The 12,549-nt window shown below is 44.2% G+C and overlaps 1 protein-coding gene across 1 annotated transcript in view; it reads right to left on the minus strand.

Moving 5' to 3' along the window:
* The window catches only part of osbpl8 (oxysterol binding protein-like 8), a 49,270-nt gene that overhangs the window by 3,777 nt on the left and 32,944 nt on the right, over window positions 1-12,549 (minus strand). Inside the window, 20 exon segments of the mRNA XM_063905088.1 lie at window positions 58-163; window positions 950-1,052; window positions 2,657-2,744; window positions 2,946-3,000; window positions 3,003-3,130; window positions 3,275-3,411; window positions 4,254-4,343; window positions 5,103-5,200; window positions 5,535-5,633; window positions 5,751-5,847; window positions 6,025-6,123; window positions 6,211-6,292; window positions 6,402-6,586; window positions 7,017-7,242; window positions 7,325-7,490; window positions 8,217-8,301; window positions 8,815-9,018; window positions 9,629-9,730; window positions 9,813-9,893; window positions 10,412-10,485. Of these exon segments, the coding sequence (XP_063761158.1) occupies window positions 58-163; window positions 950-1,052; window positions 2,657-2,744; window positions 2,946-3,000; window positions 3,003-3,130; window positions 3,275-3,411; window positions 4,254-4,343; window positions 5,103-5,200; window positions 5,535-5,633; window positions 5,751-5,847; window positions 6,025-6,123; window positions 6,211-6,292; window positions 6,402-6,586; window positions 7,017-7,242; window positions 7,325-7,490; window positions 8,217-8,301; window positions 8,815-9,018; window positions 9,629-9,730; window positions 9,813-9,893; window positions 10,412-10,485 (2,305 nt within the window).

A 12,549-nucleotide genomic window follows, 5' to 3' on the forward strand; every position in this document is an offset into this window, starting at 1 on the left:
GAGAGGACGCTCGACAGGAAGGAGGCGTCGCGTGATGCGTCATGGAGCAGCTCTCACCTGTTGATGTCCTCCTGCGTCTTCTTTATAGATTCAATGGCACTTTGAAGTTCACTGAGGTCTGCTCCTTTTTTCCTCAGCCGACTGTTATGCTTGCTTTTGTGTCCTGAAACAAAGTGTGTTCAGCACATGTTGAAAACCAAACATTCACTACACGCTTAAAGATTATAATGAAACCTGAAGACAAACTTTATTAATCCTTGAAAGGAAATGACAGTTTCTTGCATTATGTCACACTTATCTTGTGCACAACAGGGACCCATGCACATGCATTAATGGAGAGGTGTCAGTGGCTGCAATGGAGTTGGGAGGTTGACCTTTTGCTCAAAAACACTGGCAACTCGGCCGTCGTATAGCTCAGTGGGTAGAGTAGAGGTAGGCGGCCATATGCGATTGACCCAGGTTCGAATCCGGCCTCTGTCTCCCTACTTCTCAACTGCACTAACTTAAAGGCACTGGTTGCCCATACAATTCTAAAAAAAACAACAACTCTGGAACCTCTCAGGCTACCGACACTCGCTCGGCTCCGATCGGTCTTGAACCGTCTATCCCTTGGTTTCCCGAGCCAAATCCATAAAAACTAAGCTACTCCTGCCTCCAATAATTAATTATGGAAGCTCGAGCAACCAATTAAAATGATTCTTATCATTGCAGTGTTGAGTATGGTGTAAAGGAAATTAGTTCCTACACTTTCACCTATACAAGAAAAACCCGTTCCACCAGCAGAGGGCGCTGTTAACCAGCTCAGTGTCAGACCAGTCTGAGCAGTCATGTGGTGTTTGGCAGATAAGTTGCAAAGCTTTATAAGACTCCTGTTACAATATATCTGAATAGGTTTTGTTTTTATGCATGTAGGTTTTTAAAATGATAATAAAAGTGTACAAAGACTCACGTTCACTGCCAGACGAGTCCTGGCGGTCGGGTTCTGGAGAGGAGCAGCCACTCTCCGGCTTCTTGGGCTTGTCGCTCTTGTGTTTCCTCTTTGGCACCGTCACCTACACAACGATACACACAAACGGGTCAAAAAAGAAAGGCCACACACAACAACAAAAAATATGAGACACACAGAAAACACATCCAAGCACAAGAACAGAGACTCAAAAAGATAAACAGAATTTTACATACAAAACATAATGGCATTCTGATGCAAGAGCCCCCCCCAACACACAAACACACACTTTAACACGAACATGCTCGTTGGAGTTGGTGCGCAGATGAAGGTGCAAGGCATGCTGGTACCTCAGGCATCCATTGAAATCATAGGGGTCACTACAGCTCTTCTTAATGCTTTGTTTAATGAATTTTGAACACGCTGAAAGATTGCAGATCTGCCCGGCAACAACAAGATAGTAAAAATGATAAAGCAAAAGATTATTTTGGTTGACATTTATCAATATTATCGCATCATCTATAGAAGATTTAGATAGAAATAAAATGTGATAATAATGCTTTCAGTATAATGGATCTTTAACCTGCGCATTGTGTGTCTAAAAAATAACACGTGTGTTGAAAGTGAAGTAAAAACTGGAGTCTGTTACCAAAAATGGACAAAAACTGGCAAAATAATAAGAATTGCAAGGATTTAGGAGGCTGCAAAATCTAGTTTAACCTGTATTCCAACACCCTACTGGCTGTAAATTAAACTTATTTATAAATGTGTATTATTCCTTTTAATTCTCCTAACTAGTGCTGCACGAAAAAAACCAAGCAGATAATACTGAATATGAAGTTTGCGAAATGATCCGCGATATTAGAGGGAATTAAATACAATCGTTATCAAATGAGAGCGATTCTAAGTCTGTAAAATACCCTTTGTATCCAAATTCACAATTTCAAGAGCATTTTGATTAATTGTGCAACCTTACGCTCACACACGCACGCACACGCACACCACACACACACACACACACACACACACACACACACACACACACACACACACACACACACACACACACACACGCACAACATAGAGACACAATGAAGACGAGGGGGTGGAGCTGACGGTGTGGCGTCCATGGTGTTCGGTCTTTGAGACTTTGTATGGGAGATAAGTTGATAAAGTGCTGTTGCTTGCTCCATCCTGACATGTGATGGAGTCCCAGGGTTTGCAAAAAACTTGAGGAAATACCATTTAAGCCCCACAACGGTTTATTTTTTAATCATTCAAGACAATGGTAGTTTGATTTGAATGCTACTCCCAGGAAGGCTATAGAGTATATTCTACAAGGTGTGAGTGAGTGCAGCATCCTCCACACACATTGCATTACTCAGAAACTGAGCTACAAGGAAAGGTAATCTACGTCCTTTAGCATGCACTTAGCATAACCTTCCCTCCCATACAGAGAGAACAGCACGTGCAAGGGAGAAAAAACAGAGACAAAGAATAAAAAACCAAAAGTATAAAAGGAGCAGAGGCGATGGCGGCACACAGAGAAGAAGCAACAATGGAGACGGTGCACCGGGTGCTGCGTGGAAGGTGGCTGAGGCGGCGAGCTGTTTGTTTTTTTGGGTTTCGATCGGGACGACCTACCTGGCACTTGCAATTGTCCCTCCGCGGCCCCTGGTTACTCAGACTAATAAGACTGCCAGAACGTACCATAGGGGTGCGGTGTCGGACCTTGGTCTGGATGCAGCCGTCTTTCTCAAACTGGATCAAGTCATTGAGCGGATCCCATGGCCTCGTGCTGGGGGGGAGAGGAGGGGTGGGGACAGGTGAGACGGGTGTAAAGAAAGGGAAGTAGAGAGGTAGAATCATTTAAACCATTTCTTCACAGGACAGATGGAAGGAACACAGGGATTTGAGCCTTTGCAGACCATTTACATACACTCTAACCTATACAGGAAAAGCATAATAGGGCCTCTTTGAGATCAGACGGGTCACTCACTCGGCATATCGGTAATGCCACTCTCCGGTGACGGGGTCCTGCTCGAACAGCGCGGGATCCACTCCTCGCACTTAGCTTTCCGCTCGCGCGCAGACTTCCTCTGGGCCTCCTCCAGGAAGAACTTCTCATTGGTGGCCTCCGTCTGGTCCTTGTTGTTGATGGCGCGGGTCACGTGCTGCCACAGCCTGGAGGGGTTGAACGGGAAGCAGAGGGCATGAAGTTAATCTGGAAGCTAAATTAAAATGAGAATCTTCCTCAAAAGAGGGAACATTTTCTGGGCTTTTTAGACTTTAAATGATTTAAAGTTGTAGTATTAAGTCCAGGTTCACCTCTCTGATTCATACTCCCCCTGCTCCTCGGGGGGGACGGTGTAGCGGGTGAGTCGACTCTGCCTCAGCTCCGTCGTCGGGTTCCAGAAGGTTTCCACGGTGCCCGTCTTCTTGTCGTTGATGAAGATCTCGCTGTCCTTTAGGGGGGGAAGGCACACAGGGCTCCTTACTAAGACACTGAGGCTGTGGTGGGTACCAGCTGACTGAATTCAGAGCTTCTTTGAGACTTCATAATCGTCTACGAGGAGTTTGATAGCATTAACTTTACCTTAGAATGTCTTCATTTATTTACAACGTCTGATAAAGTAAAACCGTAGCTCTGATCTGGGACTGAAACGACTACATGAGTTGAAATTGGGGAAATTAAACGGTAGTAAATAACGGCGGACGTAGGGTTGATATTTAAGCCCAGCCTCTGACTTCCTGTCAACAGACTTTAAAAGATTTCAATCGATTGATGAAGACATTTCCTTCCAGTTTTTACTGTAAATCAGGTGAACAGCCGTTAGCTTGATCATTATTATCATTAGTGTTTCTCTCATACTGGACTCCAGTGTATCCCAGTAATCAATTAGGGCTTATATCTCAAAGTAAGAGGGCTTTAAACGCCGATTAAGTCTAAAGTGGCGAGTGCAAACCCTGTTTCATCTTTGGGAAATGGGAAACGAATCCAGACTAGATTTGAGAATCTTACATTTTGTCTCCTTTCTCTAAAACATCTTGGAATCATTAAAAATATATTCAAAGGAGCATCAAGTTGTCCTTTTTTAATGTGAAATAAGTCCAGACTAAAATGCCACCGTGCCCCTTTTTTTTTAATAAAACTTGAGGACCTTTTTTTGACACTTTTCTTTTAGGGGTATTCTGAAATTATCTGTCCATTTAAGCCCATCTGTATCTCTGTTGAGGGCCTAGAGATGACCTGAACCTTTATATTGTTTGTAAATCTAGGTTTGTTATAGAGTGATGCGTGTCTTACCCAGTGTCCCTCTAGCGTGGCTAACACCTCCTTTCCCAGCTTGATCTTCCCACAGATCTGGTTGACACAGTCGCTGCTGCCCAAGAAAGGCTGGAGGAGAGAGGAGGAGGAATAAGGGAGAGAGGAGAGGAAAGGAAAGAGGATAAGGGGAGGAGAAATGCCAAGTGTGGGGGATTTAAAGAAGGGTAGGAGAGATACACATTCATTTCACTTGCTGTCATTAAGTTTGTGCGTCTGCAGCGATCTGAGACAGGATGGTAGTTTGTTTCCTGTTAACGGACCGAGGTAAACAAGAGCTCAATCATTCAATAACAAAAGCAACCAGCAACTTCCAATAAAATGCAGGGAAGTAAAAGAACTCCTTTGGGTTTTTAAATGGAAGTGTTTGGATCCCCTGTGTGTGAAGTGTACCTGTCGCTTGTTTGGGATAATGGGATGTTTTTCAGGAGGGAGGAGGAGGATTGGTATGGTGGAGTTGGCGTGGTGGGGTCACACAGTCAGAGGAGGCATGTGAGAAACTGTTTTTACTGCATCTATACAGGCTTATGTACCAAAGATAATCCTGAAATATTGATGACTGATTCATTCTGAGTCATTCTTTCTGCAGGAATGCTTAAAAAGGTGGTTCTCAGCCTCATAATTATGGAGATTTGCTGCATTTATATTATATTAAAGTCATTTATTTGGGTTACGAACGAACAAAACAAGACATTTAAGAAGCGAGAGTTGTTTTTGTTGACCTTTCACAGACCATAGACAATAAATCAATGATTCAGCAGCCAGAATAGGTCTTATTCTATCAAAGTAGGACTGAAATTATGTCTAACGCTTCAACAAACACAGCCATACCTTTAGTTTGAACTCCAGCTGTGCACTGTAGCCCGTTTTCTCACAGGCGATGGTGATCTGGCCCCCCAGCTCCAGGGTCATGGTGCCGTACAGGATGCCTACCAGGTGAGAAAGCAAAGTCATTCTCCGGTGAAATTGTTGGAGCAAAGAACCGGACAACATGAGACACAGTGGTGACACAGTCTCTAGGTTTCTGTCACTAAATGTCTCCTCTTCCCAACAGAGAACCAGTCGTTAGAGAGCACGTATTATGGGGTTTTAGCCTCTGCAGACCATTTACATGCATTACATTTTGCAGAGAAGGTCTCGGTAAGATAAGACCTACTCTCTGACACATGAAGTATGGGAATCAATAGTTAAATCTTTGGTGCATGACATGTATTTGTTTCAGCTCTGCATCAAGCTGAGAGGAGCAGCAGGATGACCTCTCACCTTTACAGTGAGCGTACGGCATGTTCATCACGTAGTCCTCTCCTCGGTTGAGAAAATTGAGCCGAGCCTCCCCGTCCAATATGGCCGACAGAGAGTTTCCTAAAGCAGTGGACAGGAGATGAATGAATAATCAAGCAGCTGAATACACATCAGTAGGGCTGCACAAGATCTGCAGGATAGACGTCAAGAAATGCATCAAGAGTCGCGTGAGCGTACCGTAGAACTTGGACTTAGCGAGGATGCTTCCACTGAGGGCAAATCCATCCTTCCTGTTGCTGACGTAGAAGGCCGACACAGGAGGATGATGGGATACCTGAGGGAAAACACTCAATCGAATTAGCTTGCATGCTAATAAGGAAGATATAGATTGGATTTAAATTCAGCTAATCGACTATCTTCATTTTTTTAAATCACACACATTGGATATATCTCGTTTCTATGAGCTCTTGACCAATCAGATTGCCAGTCCTCTCTGTGGAGCTGCTGTTACCTGTTCTGCGATGTAGAAGGTCTTGCTGTTGGTCTGCTGGTGGAGCCACATGCAGCGGTACGTCTCTCCGATAATGGGGTTATAAGGCTTCTTCAACCCCTGTGAATTTAAAACCAACGAGATGTAGGATTAGGGTTTGATAATAAGCATGTGGACTGCATGTAGTGGGTTGCAAATACTCCGGACCTTTGGCTTCTTGTAAAACCCAGAGATGTACCACTTCACCACCTTCTTCATCCGGTTGTAAGCGTTCTCTTCGATCGCAGCTCTGAGGATAAAACAAACACATCCTCGATTAAGTGAATGGTTTGACCCTGAAGGAAAATGCTCTTGACTTTAATTTAGTTAAATGTGCAGGCGAGTGGTGGAGGTCTCACTCTGACAGGAAGTCTGCGTGGTAGTAGTAGTCGGAGAGTTTGTCCAGGAAGGACCGCGGCTCCAGGATGAAGGTGGGCAGCACCACCTTGGACAGATCCATGCCGGGCCGCACCTGCTTCAGCAGAGTCCAGATGAGGGATTTGTTCTCCTCTGACACCGTCTCAGTCTGCGCCGCCTCACCGGCCTGGAGAGCGAGACACAGAGAGTTTTAATTAGCTCCAAACAAATCATGGCCTCAGTAGGGGTTTAATTAGTGAGACAGACACTGAGCTCAGAGCCTGTTCATCTCTCTAGAAGCCCCAGCAAGGAATATGCTGATTCCTCCTCATTTATGCACGGACAAAATAGCTTTTAGGTGGAGTTTAAAGACGAGGATGGTGGAAAGATATTCTAGGAGAACATGCTGCAATGCTGCAAACGTCTCCTAATAAACTATATTATACTATGTTTGATATTTCTTGCTATTCCCTGATAGTCAGAATAAGTCCCTAACCTGCTTTTTAAAATTAAAGACTCAAACGTCACTAAATCTAGCTTGAAAACGACTGATTCCTGTCACTGACTTTCCGATCTAAAGAAACTGGAAGACTTGGATCAAACCCTTCATCCTGTACCTCTCCGAGCTCCTCGTGGGACTGCTCCAGGTACGGTGTTTCCCGCAGGTGTTCGTTCGGGTCCAGGTCGATGTACGAGTCGTCCTGGCGCTCCGACGTGTCGCTGTCGCTCTCCTCGCTCTTCTCCAGGCCTTCGGGGTCCGACTCCTCGTGGTCCTGCTCCCCCTCCCGGTCAGACTTGTCCGAGTACAGGTCCGGGTCCTTCAGGTGGTCACTGTCGTTGAACCTGGAGGAAGATGTTGACAACTTGAAGAAGAGCTGGTAGCTTAAACTCAGGGGGTATTCTAGGTGTTTTACTCCATACTCACTGGAAGCCGTGGATGTTGTGCGCTCGGAGCAGGCTGTAGAAGTTAATGGAGTGTTCTCCTCCGGTGGCTACCGTGCTCATGTCCTCCTTCCCCTCGCGGATCATGGTCCTCTTCAGCAGGCTGGAGCACTTCAGGGCCAGCTCTAAGGCGTCCATCCAGCATCGACCTGGGAGACACATTCAGTCTGATGAAAACCCACTCATAGGGACGTATATTTTCCAGCCTTTCTGTTGTTTCTGAGGGCTCTTCTACCCTCAGTTCACCCTGGTTTCATTTCAGGATTGGTTCCAACCCTTTTAAATCCTTCCAACTGTTATATTCACATCAATAAAGTGGGCAAACTATTTTAAAAATTGCAATAAAAACCAGTGTTTTCCCTCAAAACACGTCAGAAAATCTCATAATTGTTGGATAACATCGTGCTTTGATGATATAATTTATATATTTAGTGCATATTATTAATTAATAATAAGAAGGGAAGTTAATAATGTGCACATGAACAGCTGGACACTGTTTGACATTTCAGCACCACGGACAGAGCCTCAGACAGGCAGAGAGTTGATGGGCGTTTCAGCACCATGGACAGAGGCACACAGCTAAACCAGTCACTGCTGCACGTGAACGTTCCCACAAGAACCAAATACAGTGATACTAATCCTCCTGATGGGTCCACTGCATGACATCAGTCCCCCCTCTTAACGCTAATGCCTCTATAAGTCCTTTTTTAAAAACTTTTAAACCCTTATTCTGTTGTTATCAGGCGTAGGAACTTAAGTAGTGACTTGTTTCGTTAACTTTAGCTCTTTACGTTGAAGGTTTCGTTTATTGAACTCTTTGTGTTTGTTGTTTTTAGGCATTGCATGCTGTGTCTAGGTTAAGTCCTATTACTTACCATCGGATTCAGAGGCAGCTCGGAAGATGAGGTGACTGCTGGGTAATGGTTGAGTGATGGAGCCCACTGCTTCTCCTTTAGGACCCTGATGACAAAACATAGATGTAAGAGATAAATCAGGGTCCTGACCCCAGATATTTGGACCTTTGAGGCGGTGTGATGATGACTTCCTGCTGTGTGACGTGTGCAAAACCTAGACTCCCCAGAGAGTCAGTATGCAAAATATCTAGGACGGATGAGTGGAGGGTTTATTTCTAAAGTGAAGAGGAAGATGGTTTAACAAACAACAATTATGATTCAAGCCTTTTCAAAATAAAAAAACACGAGCAATGAAAGGTCAGTGATGAATACCAGACGGCAGATGGAGGGGGCTGAAAGGAGCTTAGGACAAAAGGAACAAATGGGAGCTGCTGAATGTGAAAATTGCTGCATGGATGTGCTTTTGAGAGTGGTAAATTAAACAAAGCTGAGAGGAAGAGCTCTTAATTATACATCCATTATTGTGTTTTGTCCGTCACTGGAGAAAAACAGACTGCATGAATGTATTATGACTTTAAAACCCATGCTCCGTGTTCTGAGTCTGAAGGTTCATAGTGACCTTGACGGCCCAGATGGACTGCTCCAGCGGGTGGAAGAGCTTGAAGCAGAAGCCGTCCTTCTTCGACGGCCGCTCGATGAGCTCGCAGGCGTTCAGCAGCACCGTGCCCACCCACTGGCCGTTCTTGTGGGTTTTGTAGATGAGCAGCACGCCGGGTTTCAGCACACACCACAGCTTGGTCCAGCTCTTCAGAGTGCCACGGATCTGGATCAGAGGCAGAGGAATGTGAGAAACGGAGAAGTAGTAGGCAAACTAGACATGCTTTTATAACGTAGAACCAACAAATAAACAGGGAATATAGACTGAGGGATGGAAGAATGGATGTCTAAAGAGACCAGGACACAGTTTTAGAGGCGGAGTACTCCTAGGAAAGATGCTCAGTGGTGCATAAAGCCAGAAATGGACTGACTGGAAGTACCAAAAGCACCCGAATCATGCAGGGATTTGAGCCCATAGAGCTTTTCACTTTATTTATGGAAGGTTTTTCTAAAGCTATCTTATTTTGTGACCTATCCCAGGTCCTAAATATCTTGGTTTCTTCTCTTCTAAGGTCACATTGTTCTGTTGTCTTAAATAAAACACTAAGTGATTGTACGGAGATGTCATTGCATTTAAAAGGAGGCAATCCAAAAGGAGCAGAAGGTAATCAGGTTACTTATTACTTATATGGTTTGATACTCTGATGAGAGAACTGATGCTGATTTACAGACGTCTAGTCAATGGGGAAGTATTTTGATTTTGAAGCTGTAGTACCACCGTCTGGCCACTAGGAAAATGTGCTCCCTGTGACTTCCTGTGTGGAGGATGGTCCCACCTTGAGCCAGTCAGCCATCACTATGACAGAGGGGTCTGTGATGGTGCTGAGCAGCTCCTTGGTCGCCCTCTTCTTTTCCTCCCTGTAGTTTTTCTTCTGGACCTTCACAGAGCACACACAGATTGATATCTTTAATAACTGATTTGCTCTCCTTTAAAGGAAAAGTCACCGTGAGCTCGCTTACCTTGAGGGACTCCTTCTTGGTGAGCTTTCCTCCGGACGCAGACACGTCTTTGTCCGAGCCATTGTACAGCTTGGTTTCAGACTGAACACACAGAGGGGGAGAAACGTGATTAACGTTATAACCATTATAAATAGAGAAGACATCACTACCATTTATTCTGGGGTTTCTTTAGGAGTTTTTCCTTGTACGGTGCAAGGGTCTAAGGACAGAGGATCCCCCCCCCCCCCCCGTGACAAATGTGGGGCTACATCAACACATTTGATTAGATCGATAGTCTGATCAATAGCTTTTGAATAACTGAGTCAAAACAAAACACAGTTTGAATCTGACTTCCGTGTCTGCTGTGCCTCGGGGAAACTCAGACACACATTTGCTCTGAACATCGTTCTTGATCTCCTCCTCCGCCGCACTGAGCTCTCCTTAAACAAGTGCTGACTTTGAGTCGATAAATGTTTGAAGTGTGAGTCAGGCTTTTTCCTGCCTGAGACAAGACTCGGAGAGGGAAGGAGTAGCGCAGTAATTCTCATTTTCTCGCGTCTGCAATGCATCCTCAGTAAAGCACTCAGTGCTTCCTGCCCACACCGGAGCGGCTTCCTCACCTTGCTCTTGGATATGGAGTGTGAGTCCTCTTTCAAAGGCAGAGGCAAGAGGTCCTCCTTCCCTCTCTCGAAACCTGTAACATGAAGCAACATGATTAAGACTTCATTCTGCAGGGAGCCACCCCCCCATGCTGCTCGAGTTGATTATGTCTCAGGGCTCTTATTAAAAAAGGCGCTGTGTTTGTGTCCTCCGGCACAGTGGTTACCAGGGAGGGTTTCTTAAGGACAGGCTAAGAGTGCAGCATGGATTATCACTTCTGCTATATTTAGAAGTCGGTATGAGGGTTTGAAACTTCATGCATCAAAAAACTGCGTTATATTCAATAAAGAATATATATTTGTGTATAAAAAGACTAATCACTGGATCATTTTATCAAATTAAAGGGTTTATTTAGGCTATTTTGAAGCTCAAAATAGCCTAAATAAGGAAAAAAGACATGCGTTACAGCCCTTATATTTAGTTATGTGAGGCTTTACTCGGTTAAACACCTAAACCAGAAGAAAAAAGCATGAAAATAACCTCGTTAAACAACAAGCTATGGAAATGGTCGCTTTAAATTGTACTTAATGTCTATAAGATATGCTACGTGTGTGTCAGCATTACGGGGGGTTTCCAGTCCGAGTGTTATCTCACTGCTTTATGTCACACACAGAAACACGCTGTCCTTCAGAGCAACAGGCTGCCACTAATCTGAACTGAGCTCTGAAGTTAAATCAGGCCCGGAGAGGAGGTTCCCTCTCTTAATCCAGAGTGTGGCTGGGACAGTCTGTGTGTGTGTGTGTGTGTGTGTGTGTGTGTGTGTGTGTGTGTGTGTGTGTGTGTGTGTGTGTGTGTGGGTGGGTGGAGAGCAAACAAAGAATGGTCATATGGAAACAAGATTACAAAGTGCTCCAGTGATACATGATAGGGCTCAGTAAGCATTAAGCAACCCAATTTATCCAAATGGAAAGTGCACTTTGTTTTTTAGATGTGGTTAAAACGGAACCATACACCAGAAGTTTCTTTCACCAGTGTAGGAGCAGATAGAGCTCCCAGTATGATAGCAGCAGAGATATTATGGCCTGGGTAGTGTACATTATACAGAAGGGAATCACAGCGGCTCTCCGTGATGAGCAAGGGTTGGAAAATAGTCGGACTTCCTGCCAATAATTCAGAACTGCTGTCATAATAAAGCAAAAGAAACCTTTGATTTCTTTCACCATTATCTCATGCATTTCTACTTACAACCCCACGCTGCATTTGTTATTTCCTACTTGTGATGAAACATTTATGATTACAGATTATTATTGCACTAATACATATGCATTATAAATAAGCGTACCGTATGAACGCACATCACGATGAACAGACCACCTGACTTCAGCTCAGCCTTCCTGCTATCTGTTCCTGAGCCAGTATGAGACCATAGATATGCCCGGCGTCAGATTCCCCGCAGACATCCTGGCAGGGCTGTAAATATTTAATGGTTTCCGTCTCTTATTCAAAGGCCATCAGTATTCAGCCGTGAGAGTAAAAGACAACGCTGCCGAGTTTCAGGCTTCGATGTCGTGTTTTTCTTCTGCTAAATTAAATTCTGCCCTAAAGACGTGATTTAGAGACACCAAGGTTCTAAACAAATCTAGGATACAGTATTTTTAATGAAACACTTTCAGTTAATTGCAATAACCATTTATTCTGGGGTTAATTTGGGAGCTTTTCCTCGGGTTCCTAGAGTGAATTTGTCTAGCTGTTATCATTCTCATTGTGTTAACCTGCCTCCTCTCTTCTTCAACATACGGTGGTGGTATTTCTCAACCCGTACAAACAAGCTTGCTTTCTTGCATGCATGATCTTAGATAGATCAAGATATAATGATCATGATGGAGCATAATCAGAAATATAACAGACTACTTTAATACCTCTTGGAAACGACGTCTTTAAGAAAGCCCTTTGACTGTTTGAATAATAGCATAGAAAGAAACACTTTCAGGTTTTCTATGCTAACTTATATGCGTGGAAATATACAGGAAATGAGAAACAGGAGTCTTTTTGTTTAGCTGATTGCATCCAGCATCAGTGCCAATCATTATACGTCAATGAATGGAAGAAGACATTGCCTGATTAGTTGGCCTTCTCTGCGGATCTGGTTTATCTGGTG

The sequence above is a fragment of the Eleginops maclovinus genome, chromosome 17 (assembly GCF_036324505.1).
Source record: "Eleginops maclovinus isolate JMC-PN-2008 ecotype Puerto Natales chromosome 17, JC_Emac_rtc_rv5, whole genome shotgun sequence".
Taxonomy (NCBI): Eukaryota; Metazoa; Chordata; class Actinopteri; order Perciformes; family Eleginopidae; genus Eleginops; species Eleginops maclovinus.